This window comes from Hesperophylax consimilis, chromosome 22 (genome assembly GCF_061612785.1).
Source record: "Hesperophylax consimilis isolate HC1 chromosome 22, BYU_Hcon_1.0, whole genome shotgun sequence".
NCBI lineage: Eukaryota > Metazoa > Arthropoda > Insecta > Trichoptera > Limnephilidae > Hesperophylax > Hesperophylax consimilis.
The window spans coordinates 20,832,870-20,856,000 of record NC_142857.1 but is presented as its reverse complement, the minus strand read 5'-3'; the positions used below and the strand labels follow the sequence as shown (position 1 = coordinate 20,856,000).

The following is a 23,131-nucleotide window of genomic DNA, read 5'->3' as shown; positions in this document are numbered from 1 at the left end:
GAATGGACTGTAAAATTAATTGTGAACTTGAAGTTGACACCACCATGGTTAGAGATGGTGAACAGGGAGTAAGGAAGGAATCCGACTTACCCCTTTGATGTTCGTCAACGATGTTGCTGGTTGGTTTCACTCACAGGAGATGATTTATTTCACACGCAACTTCCACAACATCTGGGTTTGGGTAAGAAACACACTGATGGGAACCGAATATATTCACTGCACAGTAGGTATTCTACCCCGAGTTGATATCAATAAAAGCACTGATCATAAAGAGATGTTCCTCAAACCGGCTTCATCAATAAACTGATTTGACAGTTAAGTTTATTGTTGTAAATGTCACACAAACGTGGGTACAGTCGGATAATGACAGGTACTTGTAGGTAATAGGATGGGAAAATTTCAAGGACAATGTTAAAGGAAGATAGTTGCGTCAACAACAGCAATGGTGATCTTTCATCAAAGCGATAATAAAAATACAATCTGGCACTCGATGTCATGGCAAGTCAAAGAACCATACATACAAAACATAAAATTAACATGGAATTCTGCAAATTAAACTTGACAGCAATTGAAAAAAAGAAAATTACTGCCCACATCTGATATCGAAAAAACCAATCTATATAAATAAAAATGTAAACGTTCGTTTGAACAAAATCATAAATCTCCGAAATTTATTTACCGATTGCTTTCAAATTTTGACACAACGTTGAATTAAAATACGCTTGTGTTTTTATATACCAATATTATATATAGATGTCACCTGTGACAGATGAAAACATGCTTTTTTGAAAAACAGTGTCTTCTGTTGAACGTAAAAGCAAAACGCGCTATTGTTTCTCTATCTCAGACAAACTGAGCCACAACAACGCGTAGGGGGGTAGTCATAAATAAAATACTGTCTGTGACAAGTCAACAACCCATTCTTTAGCCAAGGCTTTAAATGATTATTAGTTTTTTTTTTTTTTTCCATCGACTTAACGAAGTTAACGCTACATTAATTACCGCTATGTTTTTAAACGTGTTTTGTCTGCATTTAAAATACATAATATGTTTTCCTCGAATCACTCCAATGTGTGGTAGGTACCTACTTCCACTGAAGAGATAAACCGATAGAAATGACTTGTGAATGTGCGTGGTCCGTGGTGTGCCCAAAAGTAGGGGAAATTTCCATAACTTCGGGTGAAAAGAGATTAAACTTATTCAATAACCGAATATCTTTCTTGAAAGGTCTTATTAAAGGTAGTTTTCTTTGATATCGGTTAATGAATATATTATTTTTATACATTGGGGTGATTAAATACTACACTGCTGTTAATAACTAAATGCTGTAACTACAATAATTTTTTAAAATACAGTTTGGAGAGGAGAGATGAGGCCCTCTTCCCTCGTGGGGCCCTCAGGGAAACAAGAGGGAGTGGACTCTTTCGTCGTGCGGCCTTCAAGGAACCAACGGGGAGTGGAATCTTCCCCCATGGGGCCTTCGGGGAACCAAGTAGGAGTGGAGAGGAGAAAACATTATCTCTTCCCATATGGGGCCTTCAGGGAACCAAGGGGGATTGGAGAGGAGAGATGAGACCTGGGAAGACACATTGTGGAAACAGAAGACATAGCCACATATCCAATGACAACCCTGGTGAACTTTATAAAAGGGACCGGGTTACTCGTAAAGGAATGAGGTAAAATGGGAGATAGCATAATTGGCATATGGCCTAAGTGCTCACAGTAACTATATGTAAACCGTCTCCGCTCTATAAATAAATAAATAAATAAATACAGGTACTAGCTGAAATCCTGTTTCAATCCAATTCGACTACGTATCTCATTTCAGCGCTAATGCGTCAGAGATAATGCGTCAAACATCCTCGGGTGTCCCCTTTTCTACCATTTGTGTAGCATTCAGTACTGTAAACCACATTGTTATCGTTAAAAAAAACTTAATATCGATTTTGATTCGATTCATTAGAGTCTCCGACTTATTCTACCATTCACTTCTTGCCTTACTTCTCACTTCTTTTTCTAGTCTCACTACTGTATACCACCTTGATAGTGTTAAAAAACTAGATTTTATATAGTTAATCATTGAAAACAATATTAACGACTGTCGCATATAGGAATTGAACCCAGGACTGGCCATGACCTCAGCCTTGCCGGGGCTTTGCTCTGCCACTAAGCTAATTCCATCCTATCTCCTTCTCTGTCTGAGAAGTCTGAGGTCTTGGGTTCAATTCCTAATTGTGACTGAATCTATTTCTGATTTTTCCGTTTCAAATGTTTCGTTTGAGAGTCGTTAATATTGTCTTCAATGACTAAATACTACAATTTGAGGTTATTATCTCCATATATAGTTAGTAATAACACAAGATCATTGTAGAAATGTATTATATATTTGTATAGCGCCCTTGATGTGATTTTGCACAAAAACGGCGCTATACAAATCATCCAAATATTATTATTATTATTAATACTATACGCATTAAGGTATTAAATTTTTTTTTGTTTAAATTCTTTAATTCGACTCCGTATTTCACTTAAGTGCCGAGATAATGCAAATACATACATCGTTACAAACAAAGCCTCGGCATCTCGAGGATTACAAAACGACAACACGTCTGTTTGGTGAAGAGCGCGTTAAAAATGTTTTGGTTTGGTTAGTTTAGGTTAGGTTACATAGTTACAACATGGGCATAGATTGACATTCTAGAAATATCTGTTCAGCAGGTTAGGTTAAATTACATAGTTGCAACATGGTCATATTCTAGAAATATCTGTTCAGCAGGTTAGGTTAAGTTACATAGTTACAACATGGGCATATTCTAGAAATATCTGTTCAGCAGGTTAGGTTAAGTTACATGGTTACAACATGGGCATATTCTAGAAATATCTGCTCAGCAGGTAGGTTAAGTAATATAGTTACAACATGGGCATAGATTGACATTCTAGAAATATATGTTCAGCAGGTTAGGTTAAGTTACATGGTTACAACATGGGCATATTCTAGAAATATCTGCTCAGCAGGTAGGTTAAGTAACATAGTTAAAACATGGGCATAGATTGATATTCTAGAATTATTCGTTCAGCATGTTAGGTTAAGTTACACAGTTACAACATGGGCATATTCTAGAAATATCTGTTCAGCACGTTAGGTTAAGTTACATAGTTACAACATGGGCATATTCTAGAAATATCTGTTCAGCAGGTTACGTTAAGTTACATAGTTAAAACGTGGGCATAGATTGATATTCTAGAAATAATATCTGTTCAGCGGTGGCAGTGACATAAAAAATGCTGCTAAGGTCAACCATACAAAATTCAGACACGGAATGATGGTTAAATGAGTTAACAATTGAATGCGGGCCGCATATTAATATGAACATAATGGAATAACGTCAAGTACCTGCTTGTTTGAACAATGTAAATATTTGCACACATTTGTATGACGATTGACGACGCCATCACAGAATGTGTAATTGTTTGGTATGTCAGAATTCGTAGGGGATAAATAACAAGTTGATGATACAGGTGTAATTCATTATAATGCTTTGTCGTTAGACCACAGGGGCCCACTTTAAAAAATGATAATTGATAACTTGATTGGCAATTTTGATAACTTTATTTTTACTGCTCAACGGGAGAAATAGTCTAAAAATTCTCACATTGGGTGTCTAGAAGGAATAATTACTCTGAGGATAATCTCAAATGTAATGATGATTGAGTGGGATAGTCTCGGTAACCTGCTTCTCGTACTCAGATAGAGGTGTATTATTGTTTTCATGGGTGAGGAATAAGTTACATGTATGTAAGTATATGTATGTTGTGTATATGTATGTATTTGTTTATGCATATAAGCATATATGTATGTACAGGGTTTTCCAATAAGAGGTGTTATTTTGAATAGCCCGCTATTTCGGTAGATGTTACTTTTGAAGCTGTCATTTTTTGACATTTAACAAGTAGAAACTACGCCATTAATAAAAATGAAACGATACACGCTTCAACAACGCATTAAAATTAGTTTGGTGCAGTTTATGGTCCGGCGGAGTCATTGGACCTTACTTTTTCGAAAATGAGGCTGGAGCAACAGTTACGGTGAATGGATTGCGCTATCGAGAGATGATTAATGATTTTTTATGGCCGGAATTGGATGGTATTGATCTGGACAACGTTTACTTTCAACAAGATGGCGCTACGTGCCACACAAGCAACAAAACCATTGATCTTTTACGATTGAATATCAAAATAACACCTCTTATTGGAAAACCCGTTATATATACTTGCGTGTGCATGTGTATGTAAGTATGTACATATGTGTACTACTTTATATATTTGTATTTATTTTATAGAAAACTTTGGCAATTTTTGTGAGTTATTTAAAACATTTTTTTATCAATTTTCAAAAAAAATTTATAATTCTACCAAAATATGTTTACAATAGACTTAAATTCAAACTAACCCTTCCTCCATTGGGCACCATGAAACAGGCAGCTGCCTATTATGGTGCTCTAATGTATCTTCTCTAAATAAATGTATTAATCATGTAACATGTACTTATAAATAAATAAATATAATGCAACGTAATTTTGTAGGTAATATTTAAAAAAAATAATTTAATTTCAATTCTTAAGTAGTATTAAATCGAAATGTACCAAACATCGTCAAATTTAGTTGAAGATCAAATTATTGACTATTAGCGTCATTTTGAATTGAATATCGGCCCGTGTCAGCTTTTGATCTAACTTTTTAGTGAATACTGCACAAGAGTCCCAACAGTCCGGAACCAGAGGGACTATGTCGTATGTCGTGAAGGTGAAGGGAGTGAGGAAAGGAAGTAGATGGGAAAGAGTAAGATCGCTAATTACCTAAGTATTAAATCTGATCACCAAACATGGCTAAAGCCATTTCAAGCAATGTTTCGAAACGGAATCGTTATCGTTAACAAGGGCGATACTGAGAGTACCTACCACTACATTCATAGATATTATTACTTTCCAAACCAAAATTATACACAACTATCCAAATAATAAGATATCTTGTAGTATGTCATTTCTATTTAAAAATGATAACAAAACGAAATCATTTTATTCTTGTGATATCGTCCAGACAAATTTATTAATATCGACCACGAGGTGGTTCGAGGTTGCAGCCAAGGTCAAGTCAAGGATACTCAAGGTTAAGGTCGACAACCAAAGGTCAACTTATATCTCAGGTCACAAGGTAGGTACTTTATATTCTTTTTTTAAACCGTTTACACGTGGAGGGTGTTTAGTTGTAAAGGGTGGTAAAGTTTATCGAGCGTGAATATTATTTTTTAAATTACACGCTGGCAACATTTGAGCCAATTTGGCCAAATTGCCGAAAATAGGGGACTTTGATGGTTTTTCTAGCGGAATATATATTTTTTAATTAAGTTGATAATATCGCATGCCTGAGCGGGTGTAAAGCGCGGTAAAGGACACGGAAGGGTGACTGACGACGAAGCATATTAAAATAGAAGTGTTATTTTCGAGGTCTAGCTAAATTTTTCCCAAATAAAATTTACCCATTATAATCGGTTAGTTAAAAGTCATATTCACCGTATTACCGAACGCGGTTAAGCGCAATTTGAAATTATTTAATAATAATAAAAATGATTAGGCCAGTGTGACTATTGCATCCTCAATGGGGGGTATTTATTTATTTATTAAACGCCATAAAAGGCTTTTACAATAATGTGATACATGAGATTATAAGTACACAGTGGTACATAGGCGAATATTAGTATTACATTTAAGAACACCCAAAAATGTATACAAAACGACATTGAATGTGATACAGCTGAAATTTTCTTAAAGCATAGAATGCTACAATAATAGAAAACACTGCATTTAAACAGGATAAAATATACAGAAAAGGTGACTTGTCAACAGATATAATCTAGCAAAATATTATAATAGCGCAAATAGTAGTGAGTTTATTGTTACAATCAAATTTATCTCCACTTGGACACTATGGCCGGAGGGTATGGCAAAGTAGCTTCAACAATTCAGGGCTGTCAGAGACTTGACAATTAAAAATAACATTTTTCATTTTAAAATAATATATCCAGGCTAACGCCAACACTATAATCTGAAGCAAGCAGTTTATATAGATACTATACATATACATTTCACATATATGTATATATGTGGAATGTATATGTATAAGAACACCATACATATGTTACACATAAAGAAGAACATGTCAGTATGATGCAGTACAAACAGACATTTAACATTTCACAAACATATCAGTTACATTCACAACCAAGTATTTTTGCCTTGATGCAAGACAGTGAGGTTTTAAAAATATCAAAAAGGTCTGTATACGTGTTGGCAGTGCGGTGAAAACGCGCCAACGGTGAATGATACAAATAGTTAGTACTATGATTGTCACTGTGAAAAAGGTGATGGAGTCGAGTTGATTTAACAGGGACACGAAAATTTATAACACTTAACATTTGAGGGCAGTCTATGAGATTGTTCAGTAATTTAAAAAGTATAAGAATGTCATTAATAGTTCGCCGGGTAGAAAGAAATGGTAGATTTAGACCAGACATTAATGTATTGTAGCAGATATCAATTACAGGCTGTCTCAATTTGAATTGAACGTATCGAAGAAATTTTCTTTGTACTTTCTTCAAGCGGTGTAAGTTACAGGTATAAATCTGAGACCATTCAGGAGATGCATATTCTAGGTGCGATCTCACAAGAGAGCAGTAGAGTAATTTAATTGACTCAATGTTTTGAAATGTCCTTGTGTTACGCATTGCAAAACCTAGAATTTAAACCTAGGTATGTTGTGAGGTTGAAGAGAGTGCGTAGGGAGGGAGATGAGGTAGAGGAAGTTTGGAAAGGTTCCATGGCAACTCAGGACAGTGGCAATTCAACACACTTGAAAAGTGACGTAAAGTCGTGTGATGAAAAAAAGCTTATAAACTTAACCTAACGTAACCTAGTTTTTTTCATCACTTCTCATGATTTTATATTTTCAAGAGTGTTTTGAAGTGTGTTGAATTCCCACTGTTCTGGGTTGCCCAGTTAGCGTCTTAAAGAACATAACTTACATTTTTTGGAAAATAAACATTTGGTCTAACACTGAAAAAAACCACGTTTAACATTTCTGATATAGAATCCGTTACATCCATTCTGAAACCGCATTGGTGGAAACTTATAAATTAAAGGTAAAAGTAAAGGAATAAAATGTATATATAAATTTATTTTTTATCATTATTTTATTTAAACGCCCATAGGGCTTTTACATATAATAATGTACATCTTTATTTTTTAGTTACACAGATTACATATAATATAGGTTACATAAAATATAAGAGTTTTAAAAATATAGGTATAATAGAGTACAAATAAGTGAGACAAAAAATAGAAAATCTGCAAAAATCCTCCAAATCAATGATAATAATAATAATAAGGTATAAAATTAGTTGATAACAATAGTTTACAAACTTTGTAATACAAAGTAGGTAGAAATAGTTCGCACATACTCCGTTTAATGTTTGCCAAGTTCAAATTATTGTCAAATACATTTATATTGTATAAGTATTTGTTACCGAGACTGTAAATGTTGTATTAGAGAATGAAAACTATAGTTGGAATTTGGAATGCGATGCAAAATGTTGATATTTGCCTAGTTGTTCGTGTACGTGTGTGTAGATTTATTAAATGCAGGAGTTCACAACAATCGAATTTAGAGTTAAATAATTTCAATAAAAAGGTTAGGTCGAAGTTATGTACAAACTTTGGCGAAAATGCCCGAATACAATGATATTTTTTTTAAATGCGCCAAAAGTAAAGCCGCTCCAGCTGCCATTTGGCTCAATATGGTACAAACCTAATTTCATGTTGTATCGTAATCCACGCACCGTTAAACGCAGTAACACAACATTTGCAAGTCACCCCCCGACGGAACTTTCAGGTTTCCCGCTAACCTAAAACTTCCGGCAGGGTGTACACTGTAGTACATGTACAATGTACAAGTACTGAAACACTCCCCTGCTGAAATTTCAGGCTGCCGGCATCGATCCACATAGTCCTTGCTTCCTCGCGGCTGACTATAAGTGCCATGCCACGGAGTGTGGAAACGACAGGGGCATACTGCCTGGGGAGGGGGTGATTAATTGCTAAAGGAAGAGGGTTTTATCTATATACAAGATGGTCTCAAGTCGCTACCTGGTTTCCATCATAAATCATGCGATTTATTAGGAAATTATATTCGTCATCGTAAAATTTGATTACCTATATATATTCGGTAAATCAGACACATCTTTTTAGCCACGATATATTCAATCGAAAATATTTTACAAAAAATAGTCACCTCTATGATAGAATGGCCGGAAATATTTCAAAAAATATGTAGAAGGACTGCTTTAATTTGAAAACATTTTTATACCACTGGTATCACTGCTAAACCAGTAGCGGATAACAGTGACTAATAAATTCATTCTGTATCTAGCGTCCTAACCCCGCGGTTGACTACTGCCCCCGTCGTTACACCGCGAGTCCCGTACGAGTTATCTGTAATAATTATTCTCGTAATAAATTCATTGTCAGTACATTCGAGAGTTTTAATCAACATCTCCACAGCAACAACTGAACACCGATTTACGGATTAGGAAGTTCTGTAAATTGCGAGGATATATTTTAACCTTTCTGATGACAGTAAACCTTTCCACAAATCCAATTAAGAGTGCCCATCAGACAAACCAGACAAAATCACATATTAAAACGTCCCTCCATGCAATACTAACTCAAAACAAAACACATTCACCGCGCTTCATACGGTGAATTCGACTTATTCAATACGGCATTTATCATCTCAATCAAAATCAATAAATAACATTCACACACAAAGATATTAGAGTTCTTCTAATATCTTTGTTCACACAATATGTATTACTCAACACAGACTATATCCTTCCCGTTTTCTCGCTCCCACCATCCCAACCCCATAGGCGAGTGTAACTCTTTTGTCTTGTGTATTTGAATGAATAAACAATTAAGATACATCATTGAAAACCTTTTATTGGTTTAATAATTATACATTTTCCACTATGTAAAACACAATAACTGTTGGTTTTCCAAAATCAAATAAAACTCGTTAGCAGAGCGGTAAGTGTGCCGGTAAATATTGCTGACAAGAAATTGCCGTAAAAAGTTGCTCGTTAAGGGTAGGAACTAGGAACTTAGGCACTAGGCCGAAGGGTATTGGAATAGATTAATGAAAGTATCAAATGATAGACTGATAGTAATGGATGATGTTTGAGGGGAACAGTAAATAGATATAACTAATCGTAAATCTGGTTCAATAAACTCGTTAATATAACATTTTAAGATAAACTTATTTCAATTGTCATTTTCAAACTGGAAATCACAATATATGAGGTGTTAAGAATTCCAACAAGCGATAAAGCACCTACTTACAATATAATATTTTTACCGGAAAATCATTTTTATTTTATGTTTGGAGTGTGTATTTCTTTTGTTTAAATTTCTTGGTTATGTCGTGAAAAGTCAGATTTCGTGATTTTTCAAGGGCGTGCGCTATTTAGCTAACATGCAATTATCAATTCGACTTCACGAAACTACATACTGCACTATACAGGGTGTCCGGAAACTCGTAGTACAAGCGGGAAACTGGTGAATCTACATCACATTTGGAGTCGATTTTGTAGTATATATATTTTTTTTTTGAGCTTTCGTTATCGAGTAAATCGAGTTTGAAGTTGATTTTTTTTTTTTTTTAAACAAATTCTTATAAATTATTACTGAAGATCAAAGTACCCAACTAATTAAAACTATTTGAAAGTAAAACAAATGAAGAAACTCGGATTTGAAGCATTATTTTTAAATCACCCTTCATTTAACCCGGTGTAATCATAAAATATTTCTGCTCTGCAGGGTTAAAACATCTGTTATTCAACCCTAAACACCAGAAAAAACTTTAACCCTAAAATAGCCGAAAAATATTTTTTTTTGTTTTTTTTTTTTTTGAAAATGCTCAAATCAAAACACTTTATGTTTTTTTGGGTTCCCCATGTGGTGTAGATTCTCCAGTTTCCCGCTTGTACTACGAGTTTCCGGACACCGTGTATAATAATATGGTTTTCCAATTTGTGTCATTTTCAGGAGAGTTCACTAACTTCCATAATAATATGAAACCGTCTTGAAAGATGACAATCATATAAGGAATATTTATGATCATTATCGCGTATCATATAGGTAATATCTAATCGATGTCGATGATTGATGTTGGTGCGACCAAGTGCTTTCGACAATAAATTATGTTGACAGATTCCTGTAGACTACAGAATATAATTTCCTTACGTACCGATATAAAAGCGACTAGCATAACTTTTATTTTTTATTTTATGTGTCTTGCTCTGTTTCATGTTTCGTATAGATTTATAAATATTATCTTGTTCAATGATTTTATATTTCTTCACTATTTTCACTGTAACTTTAACCCCACACACGAATTTAGAGAATAAAATGTCATTTTACTACTTATTCTTTATTCCTTTTCGCGTATGATGGAATCCGTTTTTTAAAGTAACTCGACATTTAAGGGCAAACTTAAAAGAATTCATAAACTGCTCTTTCATAGATGGCGCTAATTTTGTTAATTTATTAAAATACACTTTTTGCAAGTTATCCTTGAAAATATAAAGATAAATTATTTGTTTGCGCCTGGACATACGTTTTATGAATATGAATAAATAGTTTTGTCCATATAAAAACTTCATTCTTTCAAGAAAGGCATACAGATACAATATTGTACCGGTGATTCAATCCAATATTGCATTTGTAAGCCTTTCTTGAAAACAATGATTTTGTATACGGAGGAAACCATTTATTCATATTGATATTGCGTATGTACGGGCGCAAACAAATAATTTGTCTTAATATTTTAAAACATTACTTGCAAAAAGTACATTTTATTAAATAAATAAATTAACGCCATCTGTGAACGCGTAGATTTTAACGGTCGTTACGCTAAACCTTAATAGCAAAGTCATTGGAACTCTTTTCAGGGTGTAATGCCTAAAACCAAAAAAAAAAAGTCATTGGAGGAACACACGGCCCATTAATACCAGTGTAATGCGAAAGGTAAAAAAAGACACCACTAGAGAGCGTAATTATTAATCCGGGCTTTTATTTAGGATTGAACAACGCCATTTCATAGGCATCGAAAGAATGCCGTCTGGTATCGATCCAAAGTCCTTTTCACTAAATCTGCAAGCACCTTCAACCCTTCGAAACACTAGACGGGGGGTGGGTTAACGAGCGGGTTGGGGGAGAAGGAGATTGGGAAGGGGCGCACCTGCATCGTTAGGGGAATGAGGGAATAGGTAGGTTTTACGAAGGGATTATTGCTGAATTCTAGCACCGTAAAAATCTCCCAAGAAGGAAGTCGAAAAACCTTACGCTGACGTAAGTCCCCATCATCGTATTCAATAAAATTCCCTTAGGACGGTAAATACATTTTCTTTAAAAGAGCTGGCAGACTTATTGTGATGAAAATGTTTTATATTTAAAGAGTTTATGACTAATATTTTTTCGTTTAATCCAAAAATGACGAAGTGAACATGAAGTCAGATGCAATAAAATTCGAATGACAGTGCTGCAGTCTGCATAAGTTACCGTCGCGTAAGTCCCATGATATCACACGCATTTCGGTCTGCCGAAAATATCAACGTTTTGACAGCTTGTATCTTCAGTGGGCATTATTCGATATTTACCATAACAAAAAATTCTCAGCAAGTTCTAATAAACACGAAATTTTGTTCTAGGAGAAATTACTCTAGCAATGTTTCTTTTTAGTATGCGTTCATGTCCAGTAATGCGGTGTTCTTATTGGGAGTTAAAAGCTCCCAGTGTTTTTACAGCAAATGGTAACGAAGAAAACGATCAAAGAAAATTTAAAAAAAAATCTATGGCAATATGAACAGGGCTAATTTTGAACTCTACGAAATCCATCATAATAATAATAATTTGAAACGTAAATAATAACCATAGATATTGTACCTTAGATTATAGATCAAACCAGATGAATATTGATCGATTAATCGCAAAGGTGTATTTATGGGTTATTCGCAAATGAACGATAATTTATAAATTAATAGTACCTAAATGAAAGGGTATTAACCGAATTATCGTAATTGAACGATTACTTAAAAATTAATTTGAAAAGAACGATCATTTACCGAAATCGCAAATGAAAGGATTTTAACGGAATAATCGTAATCCAAACGATTTTACAACATTTAGAGATTAATCTTTAAAGAACGATTAATCGCAATTGAAAAGGTATTAATGAAATAATCGTAACACGACGAATATTTACCGATTAATCGCTATTGAAAGGGTGATAAGCCAATAATCGCTGTCGAACGATTATTTACAGATTAATCTGAAATTAATGATTATTTATCAATTAATCGCCATTATCGAAAGGGTATTAATGAAATAATCGTAACTGAACGACTATTTACAGATTAATCTGAAAAGAACGATTAATCGCAAACGAACGATTATTAACTTTTTCGTGTAATTTACACGGTAACTATTGTACCAAGAAGATGTGGCACATACCTGGCCATTAGTTGTGATGTGCGGGGTCTGCGATGCTTGCAGTGGTGATTCATCTTCAGCACTGATCAGCTCGGCCCAGCGTCTCCACACTTCGCTCAGTTCGGCTACGGGTTGGACCTGGAGAAATTTAAAATAAGTTTTCTTTGAATAGGTATAACGTCACAACGCGAAGATAAATGTGTAAAACTTTATGGTGCACCATTATTAAAACTATAATATATACTAGTAGTTCTGTGAACAGCATACTTTGCATAGTGTTGATTCTTCCGATTTGTAGCTCGTGTGCCAGCAAACACCCGGAACGCACAAACAAATTTACTTTAGTTTAAATTGACAAAATGCAAAGTGGTCGAGTTGAAACAGGACTTGACTTGCTTGGCTTAGTCAAATATGATAATATACATATCTTTACAGGGTGTTTCATTTGACTGTGAAGCAAACTTGTTTCGGAAACAACGTGAAGAAAGTACCGTTGTGCATAAATAATATTTTTTTTAAATATTGGATAATTTTTCACATGTCGTGTATTTGTGAAAATTACATAAAAGGCACACGTAGAAAAATGAGTATGGCTTATTTTATCAAGATACTATTAAAAATGTGACTGCAATACCATTTCATAATGTGTAAATATCTGAACAAGTGTTCAACTAAGGTAGCCTTGTCAGAATAAATACAATGGACGAGATAAAAAAATATTATTATTGAAGTGAAACTTCTTATACTAAACGCGTTATGCATTTTCGAGGACCGGAGTAAAACCGACTCATGACCGTCACGAAAAACCGTGATCATTTCGCTAAAGGAGCCTAGCTAATATTATATACCTAGTTTAGGTCACTCTCCAAACTTAGCTTCGCGGTCTAGAGGCAGAGCGCCCGATTGTCGTCGTGAAGAACCGAGGTTCGATCCCCGCTTTAACAATTTTTTTTTTCTTTTTGTGATTTTTTAAATACGAGGAAAAATGATAAAATGCTCTCGTGCTGCGACTTTTAGATATTTTGACTATATGATATTTTGGTCGAAATATAATAAATTATTGTAAAATAAGCTCAAGTCGATTTCCAAAAATGTCGAAGGCAAAGGCGGCAAGGACCAACACCAGGGCAGGGAACGAGAAGAGAGCACGAGAGCTGACGAGAGCAATCAACAAACGAACAAACTAGAAGCTTCTCTATGTAGGTATCAGGCCGTCCAACTTTATCAAAAAACCGAATGATATTACCATATAAACATACTGAGTTAAAAATATGATTAATTTTGAAAGGGCGAAAATTTGTTTACTTCAAATTCAAATATTGATTATATTTATATTTTAAATATATGTTAAGTATGTTTGGCAAATAAAGTTTTTTTTATGTTTCTAAATTTACTAGCACACATGACGATATGAGCTAACATAATAAATAAGAAATGCATTATTAGGCTGCTTATGTCATGGCTGTCAAAGGGAACACGGAACTTAGTCGGTAGCCCCGCAATTAAAATGACCCCCTCTCCTTTTTACGGCGGAGAGGGGGACGCATAACTTTTCAAATATCGCGTCGGGAGCGGTTACGTAAAATAAATTCGGTTAGCGAAGTTCAGAACCACACTTATAGCGCGTTATCTTTTTTCGTGTGTCGGGTCTGTATGGGATTGTATGGCGAGCGCTATTGTGCTTTATATTATCTGTTGATGTGAGCTTTGCGTGTGGCAGCACCATCATGTACATCACGTCTTCTTATCATATTTTATTATAAAATTATGATTTTTGTTATATATAATTATGTTTTGTCAATTCTGTTCATTTCTTAAAACAGGTAGGAAATCTATAATTGGTTGGTTTTTTTGGTTTAATTAAAAAATATTTATTTAATTTAACAGTTAAATAATTCAAAATACTAATTTCGGCTATCGGTATATGTGTTATGTGAAATATTGCTTCGTATTCTGCGTAATTCAAGTTCAATGAACTTTTAATTTTCACAAAATGTAACTATCATTAGACAAGCTATAAAGTAGGTTCCAAAATTATTTTATTTCAATAATTTTTTTAAATAATAATTTTATATTTGTGTTGTATTTCTCTTGGATATGATTTGGGATTTTCACGGTCAAAATTATTATAGAGATTTATGTTTGGGGTATTATGCCGTGTTGCGCTACCTCCAGTTAGCCAACGTTTCGGACAGCATTACATTATCCATCATCACACGTCTGCCCTGATGAATTATAGTGGTTTATTTTTGGGATATTATGCCGTGTTGAGCTACCTCCAGTCAGCCAACGTTTCGGACAGCATTACTGTGTCCATAATTACACATCTGCCCTGATGAAGTACAGTGATTTCTTTTTGGGATACTATGCCGTGTTGAGCTACCTCCAGTTAGCCAACGTTTCTGACATCTATAAAATGTCTCTCATCACACATCTGCCCTGATGAATGATTTCTTTTCGGGGTATTATGCCGTGCTGCGTTACCTTCAGTTAGCTAACATTTCGGAGAGCATACAGTGTCCATCATCACACATCTGCCCTGATGATGGACACTGTAATGCTGTACTAAAAAAGGAGGTAGCGCAACACGGCATAATACCCCAAAAATAAAACACTATAATTGTATTTCTTTTGTTTGCAATTTTGACAGATCTAAATCTGAATAATGATAATTAAAGTTTACTAATGGTGTAAAATCGAACGGTAAATTTCGAATCGTCTCTAATAATTTTTTGATAGGTAATAATGATCTTGAGGCAAATGTTTTCAGCTTCAAAAATCCCACAGTTATATATCCCGCGATTTTTCACGGATCTGCACTAGTATATTAAAAAATATCACAAAAGTATTACTATTTCGTCTGACAAAATAAAATGTTCAAGTTTAATGACAATAATCTTTTGTTTATCTGATTTAGTCGACATTTGCGGTGAGTAGCTGACTTTCTAAATGACGTATAGAAAAAAAACAATTGATAAATAGATTTGTCGACAGTTATGAGCTTTTGTCGAGCATACAAAAATATATTGATTAGTTGGTTTCGGGTTCTTGACAGTTTCTGCTAAAAATATATTCATTAGTTGGTTTCGGGTTCGTGACCGTTTCTGCTAACTTTTTTTGATTAGTTGGTTTCGGGTTCTCGACAATTTCTGCTAAAAATATATTGATTAGTTGGTTTCGGGTTCTTGACAGTTTCTGCTAAAAATATATTCATTAGTTGGTTTCGGGTTCTTGACAGTTTCTGCTAACTTTTTTTGATTAGTTGGTTTCGGGTTCTCGGCAGTTTCTGCTAAAAATATATTGATTAGTTGGTTTCGGGTTCTTGACAGTTTCTGCTAAAAATATATTCATTAGTTGGTTTCGGGTTCTTGACAGTTTCTACTAACTTTTTTTGATTAGTTGGTTTCGGGTTCTCGACAGTTTCTGCTAAAAATATATTGATTAGTTGGTTTCGGGTTCTTGACAGTTTCTGCTAAAAATATATTGATTAGTTGGTTTCGGGTTCTTGACAGTTTCTGCTAACTTTCAACAATTAATTGTAGCAAAAACTTTTGATAAGCATTTAACAATCTCGTCTCGTCTGGTAAACAAAATGGTCAGGTGTAATAGTAACTAATTTCCAGCGATGGAAGGTATTGCAGGTAAAACTGTCTGTAGTGTATAATTGCAGAGTGGAGTATAATAATTTAAACAGCATTTCCATTGCCTCATTGGCGCAGCCGATTCTGTGTCCACGGTGAACGCGTCAAAGACATCTGATTAATGGGTAAAAGTATGCAGCAGATGATGCCAACCGAAGAAAAGCTAATTATTATTTTTTTTTAATTTTAATTAGCAAAAAAAAATTATTTCATAAACACTCAAAAACAAACGTATAAAATTTGGTTATAAAGATATCTTAACTTAGAAGCAGAAAATTTGTTAAAAGGCAATTTAAATGGTTGGCAAAGTAAAAAGAAAGTTTTTTTTTAAACTCATGATTAATTGTTTATATCGCTAAATTAAAATGCAACAATGTGACCGTAAATAGGTAAATTTCTACATAATTACGTAGCACCTGTGTTAAAGAAAAAAACTAGTATACTTTTGCATGCATTTCAATCATACTTTTATTTTTTTTTCTATTTTCTTTAAAATATCTTTTTATCAATCAGTTTAATATTTATTTAAATTTTTGTTTTACCATAACATATGTATTTTTCCAATATGTTTTATTTTTTGTTCTACAAAATATTATTTTGTTTTTCTTACATAAATCATGTACGACGTACGACTACCATAATACGGGCATGAGCACGGGCAGTTATTGAGAAAATCACCAAAATTGTGTACTTGAAAAATTTATAAAATAAAAAATTAAATTAAAATAATGAGGTTTTGGTCAGCTCTAAATAATTATTTTCTGCCGACAAATGTAGCCAAAATACTCAACCAAATTGATTAATTATTTTGTATATCAAAAAAAGTAATCGTTGAAGTATCTAGCACTGATATGTGCTATTCTATTGATTTAATTATGATATTATAGGCCTTTAAAAAAATCAATTTTAGATGATTTTAGAGGCAACTTCGACATTTTTTGTGAAATAATTATAATCATAAGTTGTTAATGAAATCATCTGATTTTTATTTTATTTTGGTTCCGTTATTTAACATATTGCAGGGATAAAAAAATTACAGTGTTATTTAAATGTGACTAATGACATTTGCCAAGAAAGTTTTGCTCTATTTCATATAAGTTTAGTGTTTTAATATTTTTACAACAGTCGCTTACGTCTATTCATTATGATCGTTGTTTTTTATATTACGCGCTCCCTCTAGCATTCGTATTTACACATCTCCCTTTCAAACCATCCTCAGTTATCTTCTTCTTCTTTTTGAACGCTTACTAGGGGACCTTTAAATAAGCCGGATGTAAATTTGACTGGCCTAAACTAAAAATTCGAGAGTTTTTAGTAGAACCCAAAAAAGGGTTTTTAGTTAAAAATATAAATAAAGTGATAATGAAAACCCCTGATTTATACGCAGAATCATAAAATAACTGTTGATCAGATAGGAGCTTACATTGCATTGATCAAGTTATTGTTTTTTCCTACGACTATAAGAAAACCCAGAGTGTAAAAATAATTGAAGGCTCTGAAACAACCGTTCATTGCTTAAATAATGATTACTGCTAATCTGATCATGTGCGTGCGATCTCAAATGGTAAAATGCTCCCAATAGCTGGCAACACTTAAATTATAGCATCAAGTGTTTCCTCAGGTTAAACGCGGTTAATGTTGCCAGTTGCCCGATGCAATCATTAATGGTATCATTCTAAATAAAAAAAAAACAATAAAAAAGTGTGGTAACAGTGGTTAAATTAAATTCTAGACGCAGAAAATATACAGAGTTTTCCAATAAGAGGAGTTATTTTGAATAGCCCGCTATTTCGGTAAATGTTACTTTTGAAGCTGTCATTTTTTAACATTTGACAAGTAGAAACTACGCCATTAATAAAAATGGAACGATACACGCTTCAACAACGCATGGAAATTATTAATATTCACTTGAATGAATCAAATGCAAATCTTCTTGAGTGATGAGGCCCATTTCCACCTCGGTGGCTTCGTCAACAAGCAAAATTGTCGCGTCTGGGGCTCGGAAAACCCAAGAGTTATTGTTGAAAAGACTCTCTATCCTCAACATGTGACTGTTTGGTGCGGTTTATGGTCCGGCGGAGTCATTGGACCTTACTTTTTCGAAAATGAGGCTGGAGCAACAGTTACGGTGAATGGATCGCTATCGAGAGATGATTAATGATTTTTTATGGCCGGAATAGGATGGTATTGATCTGGACAACGTTTACTTTCAACAAAACGGCGCTACGTGCCACACAAGCAACGAAACCATTAATCTTTTAATAGAATATCAAAATAACACCTCTTATTGGAAAACCCTGTATATAGGTCAGTGTGTTGTACATTTTACAAATAGATAAAAGAAACCAGGGACATGGCCATGAACCTCTATTGATATCAAAGTGTCGTCAACACCTTTCATCCATACTACTTAAAATCACATCTGCACGTAGCAGCGTCCTCGCCTTTGTTTTTATCTACACACCAAACACATAACTTTCATTGCATAGCCAATTTAATAGTTCGTGTCGCTTGGCGACAATCGGCACGCTGCATGCCACATATTCATTTGTTTCTATTAACTATGGGAACAAAAGCAAAGTATTTTATTTTTTTGTGCATTATTTCCAGGAACACAGAATTCCTACACGGAGAAAAATGACTATTGCTAATTCATAAGAAATATTTTAAAAAGATTGTTAATTCCGGTTAAAAATGGGATTTCAGGCTTCCTAATTAACAGGTTTCCTAATAAACTTTCTTCGATATTTTTTCATGAATCCGAATATGTTTGCATTACGATGAAAATTGTTTTTATCGAAATTAAATATTTTCAACGCAAATCGATAAAACATTCTTAAAATGATGTTTTATTAATAAGGCTAGTTAATTTATCGTGAGAGCGAAAATCTGGTCTCTTGTAATTTCGATACAAACCTTTACATCTAGAGATGGATACCTTAAGATTATATTGATTCGTTGTAAATTACAAAATTCGTCTTGTGTATTTTGCATATCACTAAAAAAATCAATAAAAAATAACTGTAAACATCGTGATAGAAATAAAAATGAACTGTTAAGTTCGTGATAGAAAAACAAATGTAGTCATTAGTCTTAGTGCCAGCACAGTGTTTCATGTGCAATGTTTTAATTATTAGCCATCAGAACCGCGTTAATTTATCGTTAAAATTAACTTATGGCTGCAATTTGAAATATTAGCATACGTATCACCAAAACTCCGACAGCTATTATTTTAACTTGCACGCGGGACAGGGACCAAGGAAAAATATAAAAATAACTAGGGATGTAACGATACATGATTTTGCCGATACGATACCGATACCGATTCTTAACAAAAATAATCGGCGGTGATGCCAATATTAATTGCCCTCAGGAGTTTGAAAGAAAAATAATCAATAAAAACGCAGAAATTAAATTGATAAAAAACATTCATTTGTTTGGAATGAAATAAATCACATAGTTTTCAACAAAATTGCTTTTTAAATTGTTTCCAGTACCAAATATTGATGATATAAGCAAACTTCCATTATAAAAATGTGTAAAGAAAAAAATAACACAGAATATCAAGAATTTTACAAACTGATGAGAAATAGAAATCAATTTATTACGCCAATCTTTAAAACAACTCAAATGCAAAACCATTATATTTACCAAGCCATAAAAAACTACAATAATCTCCCTTCCGAATTGCGCTGTATTACGAACCAACGAGAACGAATAAATAAAATCAAACTTTTTTTCCAAAAAAATTTATAGTAAAAAAATAAATATATTATTATATATAGTTTACACATAACATAATATTATAACATAGAATCTAAGTAAGAATCGTGGCTCCCTTATCAGGCACAAGAGCTCCTCTTCTCTGATAAGGTATACATGACCAATTATGAACCTGAATATTATATTTTGCAAAATATGTATGTATTAATGTAACCCATATGATATATATTAAAATAATAAAAAAATAAAAAAAGTTATAAAAAGGGAGATACATAAAGTTAGTAATTAAAATTTACTTTAGGTAGATTTTTGTTAAGAAAACATAGTTTATTCAAAACATCAGCAGATAATCTGTTACGCAAATCATTTTGTATCAGGCCTGCAGTTGAAAAAAGACGTTCTGAAGCCACTGAGCTCATTGGACAGGACAAGTATTTTTGCGCAAGCATTTTTCGCGTGCTTGATATTGGCTGTTATATATCGGCGATGCCGATAAATCGGTATCGGTATCGTTACATCCCTAAAAATAACCATCGTGGAGGTAGCAAAGTTCATTTGCACCTTGCCTGTCAGCTGATTTGTCCAAAAGCGATGTGTTCAGAAATTATTGTTCAAAAGCGATATGTCCCACGTCTTTGGTCGGTTGTTTCATAGTTGAGTATTGTAGAATGTTGGAAACTTAATTATTATTATTAATTCACTCTATTTAATAGATTCAATACAACTGTCGAACCTTTACGTTATGACGGCCTCCGTGGTCGAGGGGTAAGGCTCTCAAATAGCAATCCGGAGGTCGCGGGTTCAAATCCCGGCGTCCACGAATAAATTTACTAATTTGTGTTAAGGGAAGATACTCTCAGTATCGCCCTGGTGTAAGACCACCATTCAGGATTGAAACGGCTTTAGGCGTGTTTGCTGACCAGATATGAATAGCCCGTTACTTTGCCACCTTCCTCTTCCCCATCTCCTTCCCCTCCCCACTACCTCCAGCCTCACAATTGTTGGGACTTTTGTGCGGTAATCACATATAAAAAATACTTTAAATTAATTATTTACATCAAAAGGAAGTGTGTGTTTGCCATGTCCCATTTATGAATTTCATTAAAGAAAGTCTCGTTTCGTTATTTGATTTTAGGTGTGTAAAATTAATTTTATGTCGTCTCAAGTAACTAGCATAATACATTTTTGGAAAATGTTCAGTTATTATATAAATTTGGACAAACATTTAAAAAAAATATGTTTTACATTTCTGGTCTGTAACTGCATGACCACTTCCTAATAAAATATTAGTCAATCAGAATATATCTGAACACTCACGCAGGTAGCCTTTTCCGAATATAAACAGTGATAGAGACGTGAAAATATTAATATGTGTAACTGACTTCCTCATAACATTTTCGTGCTTTACTGAGACAAATCATTCGTTATAGGCCTTCAGTCCTGTTTTTAACAGGAAAACGAATAAGTAACAATACTTGATATCAGTAAGTTTTCTCCGTATTGCATTACTATTTATTTTGCGAGCGAAAAAATGAATTATCTTCGCTTTTACTATGAGAATTCCATATTCAATTTTTCAAGCACGGTCACTACTAGCGACCACCGTGATTGGTGAGCTCCGTCTTGGTTGCAATAATAACGGTGTAAATATGTAGGTGGACAGAAGAAAGACCGACCAAACGTTTAAGTGTTACGTCATTCCCAAAAGCTCTCAAACTGTGATGAAAATTTTAATATTAATTTTATTATCTACATGTTTGTATTTAAGTTAATTATGTAGGTACTAAAAATACTGAAATTAAGTACCTAAACGCAATTAATTCTATTAAAAAACATTAGAAAATTATAAGACAGTTAAGGTTTATGTTTCCGGGGTTAAAAAAAAAGCCGTCACGTGACGCCTGGTACATAGATGTGGAACATCGAAATCGATTTTTATTGCAGGTAGTGAAAATGAAAGTAAACAAGTCTTTATATTTTTTAAAAAATAAACACTTATTTCGTTATTTTTTAAATACACACAAATAAATGTACAACAAATTTAAAATGCATCATTAAGAATAGATCAATTGCAAATTTTAGTGAGAATAGGAACAAGTATTTTCAGCGCGCTTGAGGTGATTTCTCACGAAAACGGCGCTATATAAATTAGTCAAATATTATTATTAAGAGTGTTTTTACTCTCCTAGGCCCGCCAAAAGATTAAAAACACGAAGCATTTTTTGTCACATAGATAAATTACATTTTGTTATTATCGCTATGTTATCTTTGAATATATTTGTAAGCCAACATAATAATCAATACATTTTGCATTTTGGCAGTATTTATTATTATTTTTACGAATACTCCTAACATCGTATGTGAAAGAGACATACGTTAATAATTTAAACGTTTATTGAGCTGGCTTGAAATATATTTAGTAACCAGATCTGAAAGAATGAAAAATGTAACTAGTTCCCAACCAATCGTCGGCGACTTCGTAACCAAATTATTAACCTTTACCAAATAATATTTTTATACCATATATAATATATATTTTGTTACTTATTTCGCTTTGACAAGCTAAAATAAATTAGTGTTTCTCAATTGTAAAAAAGAAAAAAAACGTCGTAATACAAAAAATTTAAATGTGAACTAAAGAGTTATAAAATTTATATAGCTCGATAGATGGCGTTACTTTCGTGCGCAATTCGCATACAGACAGTTCCAGCAGGTAAATATAGGCACCGGTTTACCTTAGTCAGGTATCGCTTCTCGGCCTGTTGGCTAAGATCAAAGTGTAGTATCTGTTCTTATCAGCTTAATATCTGATAGTTCCCGCAATGCGGGACCAGTATATTAAACTGATTTTTGGAATGTGACGGGATGTTCGGGGCTTGCTCCACTCCTGTCGCGGGTTGGCCCGGCATTGCAGTGCCGCCGGGATCGGCCCATCTTAAACTTATCTAAATGTAATAAATTATGCAATACGCATAATTGAAATCACGGTCTCGGTTCTCTGACTAGAGGTGGGTCCTATGAGTACTTTTCGTTACAGGGTACAACGTAGAGGTGAGTCGTACTAGCTCTTCTTGATACTCGGAACAATTGGTACAAGTATGAATAAATACCTAGTCCAAATACCTGTTCCCTAGTATTTCACTTATTACTCATTACATGGGGGGGGGG

General features: G+C 33.8%; 1 protein-coding gene and 1 non-coding gene across 2 annotated transcripts in view; one reads left to right on the top strand and one right to left on the bottom strand.

Annotated features, from left to right (window-relative positions):
- Mhcl (Myosin heavy chain-like) overlaps positions 1–23,131 on the bottom strand; it is a 403,602-nt gene that overhangs the window by 280,301 nt on the left and 100,170 nt on the right. Inside the window, exon 4 of the mRNA XM_089645046.1 lies at positions 12,621–12,737. Coding sequence (XP_089501172.1) covers positions 12,621–12,737 — 117 coding nt within the window. The remainder of the gene's footprint in view (positions 1–12,620; positions 12,738–23,131) is intronic.
- LOC149413218 (U2 spliceosomal RNA) lies at positions 22,710–22,902 on the top strand. Its single transcript, XR_016304529.1, has one exon. It is a non-coding gene; the product is annotated as a U2 spliceosomal RNA (small nuclear RNA).